The sequence below is a fragment of the Silene latifolia genome, chromosome Y (assembly GCF_048544455.1).
Source record: "Silene latifolia isolate original U9 population chromosome Y, ASM4854445v1, whole genome shotgun sequence".
Lineage (NCBI taxonomy): Eukaryota > Viridiplantae > Streptophyta > Magnoliopsida > Caryophyllales > Caryophyllaceae > Silene > Silene latifolia.
In genome coordinates, this window is record NC_133538.1 from 320,000,431 (window position 1) to 320,005,731 (window position 5,301).

General features: G+C 38.6%; 2 protein-coding genes across 2 annotated transcripts; both read right to left on the reverse strand.

Annotated features, from left to right (window-relative positions):
- Positions 1-2,051: 2,051 nt before the first annotated feature.
- LOC141631272 (uncharacterized) lies at positions 2,052-3,119 on the reverse strand. The gene is made up of 3 exons (XM_074443966.1): positions 2,867-3,119; positions 2,714-2,786; positions 2,052-2,628 (listed from the first exon to the last, which is right to left on the reverse strand). The coding sequence occupies exons 1-3, from the start codon at positions 3,117-3,119 to the stop codon at positions 2,052-2,054; spliced, it is 903 nt and encodes a 300-aa protein (XP_074300067.1).
- Positions 3,120-3,123: 4 nt separating this feature from the next.
- Positions 3,124-5,068, reverse strand: LOC141631273 (uncharacterized). The gene is made up of 3 exons (XM_074443967.1): positions 4,057-5,068; positions 3,761-3,874; positions 3,124-3,713 (listed from the first exon to the last, which is right to left on the reverse strand). Exons 1-3 carry the CDS (start codon positions 5,066-5,068, stop codon positions 3,124-3,126), a joined length of 1,716 nt encoding a protein of 571 aa, XP_074300068.1.
- Positions 5,069-5,301: the final 233 nt, after the last annotated feature.

Below are 5,301 nucleotides of genomic sequence, written 5' to 3' on the forward strand. Positions count from 1 at the left end.
AATTAATACTAAACCTTTAAACTTCCATTGCTTTCTCAAACACAATTCCATTGCTTTCTTTCCAACACCGAGAATCATCGCGTTTGACCTATCTAGCACGGTCTCGCCCTTGTTGTCCGTCGTCGCTCGTACTCCGGCCACCACCTCGTTGTCTCTGGTCGCTCGCTTTTCTCGTTGCCGATCGTTCTTGTTGCTGGTAAGACCACTTTTCACTACTTTTTAATGTAAGCTTTAAGATAATACTACAATCGACATTATATTTTTCACTTAATTCATTAAATTTCTACTGTAAGACAATATCCATGGCTTAAACATGGAACCCCATGTATAATTAATTCAATTTGTGGTGATGTTAGGGTTAGCATTTGGTGATGTTAGGGTAGCGATTTTAGTTAGCAATTCACTAAATTCTTAGTAATTTACGGTTTGGGGTAGGGATATGGTTAGGTTGATGGTGACAAAGGGTTTACTGGATTTGTGTTTGGGTATTGGGTTTGGGGGAAATGGTGGTTACGAGAATATGGGGAAGAAGAAGGTTTGGTGGTTGGGACAAAGGGTTTAAGCAATTTTCTCATCCAGGGAGAAAAAAAAAAGTAAATTTGATTGCTTGTATAGTTGTTCAGGTGTTTCTACTTCATAGAGAATGATGGTGTTTTGCTGTTTTCTTCATTACATGTGGATTTCTGGTTTATAGATCATAGGTATTTATATTGTTTTTAAATGCTCTGTTTTCGAATTATAGTTTGGATTTCTAGATTTTTGGTTAGTTTTAGATGATCTAGCTTCATTTTGTTGATCAATGTGGAATGTGGTACATAGCTTAGTAAAGTTCTGGTATTTTCTATTTCAGTTTGGTAACATCGCTTGTTGACAAGACACTGACTCTAACACTCAATTTAGGACAAAACATCAAAAAATATAGTAGTTTCAGACACGCACCCATGCCCGAGACTTTCAACTAGTCTATGTGATAGTAATTTCATTTCCTTGTTCAGTTGTTTTAGTCTTCCAGTTCTGCTTTGTAAAAATATGTACTTTCTTTTTTCATAAAAAAGCTAGGTTATTTCCTTGTTCAATTGTTTGTGTCATTTTGAGTTTGGGTCAGGTCACCGCTCACCACAACTGTTGTCCAAGCCTCAACCTTCACCATTCGTGTGACCGGCGCATTGTTTTTAAAAAAGCTAGGTTATCACTGGATGTTGGCTGCAATTATCGATATCCTTAATTACCCAATTTATCGAGTAGTTTTTGGTAACGATGCAATGTAGTTTTAATTTCAACCCTTGAATGTATTTTTTGGTAACGATGCAATGTCAGCCTGTTGGGTGAATTTCTAAATCACTCTTCAATCTGGTCTTGAGCTTGCCTGTATGTATATTTAGGATTGTGAATCATGCTGAGGAATTTTGTCCCGGCAGAAAAATTTTACATGACTCAAATTTGATTAACAACTCAAATTTATCTTGCTCAAACTCGGCTATAAATCTTGGTATAATGGGGATAGATGTTGGCAGTGTTAGGACATGACTGTTCACGAAAAAATTCTTGTGTTTTAGTCTCAACTGAAGTGCAAAACTGCACTCTCAGTTTTAGGAGCGTTGATGCGTGCATTTTATATAGCCTTTTCAACTTTTTTTTTTTTTTGGTAGAAAGTAAAAATTTCATTAACATTAAAGCCCGCATACACTGTTTTGTCAACCATACAACATATTATCGAATTGGAGAGTCCAATTCTGATCAACTACTTATAACCCATACAAAGATCACTAAACAGTAAGCCAACTTAAGGCTCTTCTCGCCCTATCTTTATATTTGTAACTAACACGAACCATTACATCATTCTTAATCCGTCTAAAAATAATTTCAGGAGACCAGACCATCTGGGTGACTCTACATTGGTTCCGAGCCCACCAAATGTGATATATTAGTGCCAAAATAACTGCTGCCAGGATATCTTTGTGATCAAGCTGACTAAGCCCAATCCACCAATCCATTAACTGCTGTGCATGAATGGATCTGTGACACCACCCATTCACCAGTTGCAAACACCTCTAACTATACTCACAACCAAGAAATAATTGCTCATGGCTCTCAGCAGCATCAGCACATAACTCACATTGTGTGTTAGAACTAATACCCATGGAACACAGTCTATCCTTAGTGAGCAAACGACCTTGAATCCAAAGCCATCCAATAAATTGATGTTTAGGGACATGAATGCTATTCCAGATGCAATTATACCAAACTACAGCAGGAGCTGCAGTACCCAACCAGTGGTATCCTTTAGCTATGGTATACTCACCATCCTCAGTAATCCATCCATTATTCACATACCCTGCAAGAAGTCTATCCTTTATCCTGCAAATACGTTTCCAGGCCCAGCTACTCCCCTGAGATGGTTTGTAGTCATGCCAAGGAACATCTTTTATATAAATACTGTGGACCCATTTAACCCATAGGTGGTCTTTCTTGTTCATGATCCATGACACATACTTTCCCACTACAACAATATTCCATCTTCTCAGATCACAGACTCCAAGCCCCCCTTGAGTTTTAGGCAAACATACCCTATCCCAAGCAACCAGAGCAGGAGACTGAGACATAGCTTCACCTTTCCAAAGGAAATTCCTACAAATAGATTCAAGTTTAGTCATAATACAAGTAGGGATTATATATATTCTTGCCCAGTAACTATGGAGAGCTCCCAACACACTCTTGATCATCACCAATCTCCCTGCATATGACAATTTTTTGGCTCCTAGAGCTCTGATACGATCCACAATACGCTACACCAGAATATTACAGTCCAAAACTGACAATTTCTTAGCAGAGATAGGCACCCCCAAATATTTGAAGGGTAAAGTACCTATTTTCAATCCAGAAACCAAGGCAAACTTCTCCAAAATCTCCCTAGGCATGCCATTACCATAGACATTAGACTTCTGCTTATTCATTTTCAACCCAGAAGCAGCAGAGAAAGTGTTGAAGGCTCTGATAATAACAATCATGGATTCCCAGTCTCCTCTGCAAAATACTAATAGGTCATCAGCAAAGCACAGATGGGTAAGATTCATCTTCTTGCACAAAGGATGATGCTTGAACCCATCTATTTCCTTCATTCTATTAAAGATCCTGGTAAGATATTCCATGAAAATGGAAAAAAGAAGGGGGGGACAAGGGATCACCTTGTCTTAAGCCCCTTTTTCCTTTGAAATAACCAAAGGACTCACCATTCAAGGACAAAGAATAGTGAGGTGTAGTCACACACTCCATCAAAAGCTTAGTAAAATGAGTAGGAAATTTCAAAGCTTTCAACGTACCCTCCATAAAATCCCATTCAATAGAATCATAGGCGTTTTGAAGGTCCAACTTCATTATCACTCTGGGAGAACAATGTTTCCTATTATACAGCTTGGTAAGGTCTTGGCAAATCAAAATATTCTCCACAATATCTCTATCTTTTATAAAAGCACTTTGAGTAGGACTAATAATGTCAAGAAGAATTTGTCCTAATCTATTACACAGAACCTTAGCAATGCATTTATAAATCAAATTGCAGCATGCTATATGCCTGAATTGAGTCACACTTTTAGGCATATCAAATTTTGGTATAAGGGTGAGAGTGGTATTATTAGTCTGCTTGAGGAGCTGTCCAGTGATAAAGAAATCTTGAACAGCAGCAGTAACATCAGCACCAATCACCCCCAGGCATCCTTAAAAAAATGAGAATTAAACCCATCAGGACCTGGGGACTTGTTGCCAGGAATAGAAAAGAGCACTCTCCTGACCTCATCCCCAGTAACTGGTTTAGTAAGGCAACTGTAATGATGCTCAGTCAAAACAGGTCCCTGCCTAACAGTAGGGAGATGAACTCCTGTAACAGGACAACTAGTACCCAGAATCTATTTGTAATAGCTCTCAAAAGCATCATTAATCCCCTGAACCTGAGTTAGAACAATCCCATTCTGATCTTCAATTTGCATCACCTTATTGGCTATTCTTCTTTTCTTTATGGCAGAGTGAAAGAAGGCAGTGTTATCATCACCCTCCTCTAACCAGGAAACTTTTGCCTTTTGAGCCAGAAAAGAAATCCTTGCTTTATCCAGGGCTTTAAAGCCATCAGCTCAGCCTTCTCTGCCTCAATGAGTTGGGGGTCAGAAGGCCTAGTTTGCAGTTCAGCCTGAATATTATGAAGGGTCATAAGCATAATCTGAGCATTCTTTATCACATCATGAAAATTATTGCTTTTCAATTGCTTGAGGTCAGACTTCATAGCCTTCATTCTTTTGACCACCTTGTACATATGAGTGCCATATATAGGAGCATTCCAATGTTTAGTAATGATACCCAAGAAATCATGGGATTTAGCCCACATATTAAAATATTTAAATGAAATGTTTCTTGCCTTATCATTAGATTCCAGCTGAATGAGGCATGGGCAGTGATCATACATCCCTTCAGACAGGAAATTTGCAAAAGACTCAGGGAATAAATGCAGCCAAGCATCATTAATAAGAGCTCTATCAATCCTACTGTAGACCCTAGAATTTGCCTCTTGTTTGTTTGTCCAAGTGAAAAATGAGCTTACAGCCTTAATATCCTCAACACCACAAGCTTGAACACATCTTTGGAAAGGAGCCATTTCAGCACTAGTTATATTAGCCCCAATCCTTTCATTAGGAAACAAGACATTATTAAAGTCACCCCCAATCAACCAGGCCCCTGGAGTAACCTGATGATAGTGTTCTAAGGTACTCCACAGCACCTTCCTCTCAGCAGCTTTGTTATAACCATAAACAAAAGTAACCCAATAAGTCAAATTCCTTCCTCTGTCAGTAATTTTAGCATGAATAGTTTGAGCAGAAATATGTTGAATGTCTAAGGTGAGCACATGGAGATTCCAAAGAACCCATATTCTACCCCCTTTACGACTCTGATGATTAGTACAAACAGACCAACAATCACTAATGAAATTACTTACTTTCTTCCATTTATTGTGTTTAACCCTAGTTTCAATCAACCCAAATAACTCTAACTTATTTAAATGCAGGAATCTCCTTATATCCATCTGCTTATTGAGTTTATTGAGTCCCCTCAAATTCCAGAATCCTAATATAACCATGATCACATGCAGTCCTTGGTACACTGCCCATCTTCTGATTAGTTGCATCATTGTCCTTATCCTTCCTTAAAGACAGTTTGACAGCTTCAACATAAGAGTGGCTACCAGGTGTAACAACAGGGGGATGAGTATCCTGTCTACTCAGTCTGGATGCATTCTGAGCAGGAGACTTTCCCCTG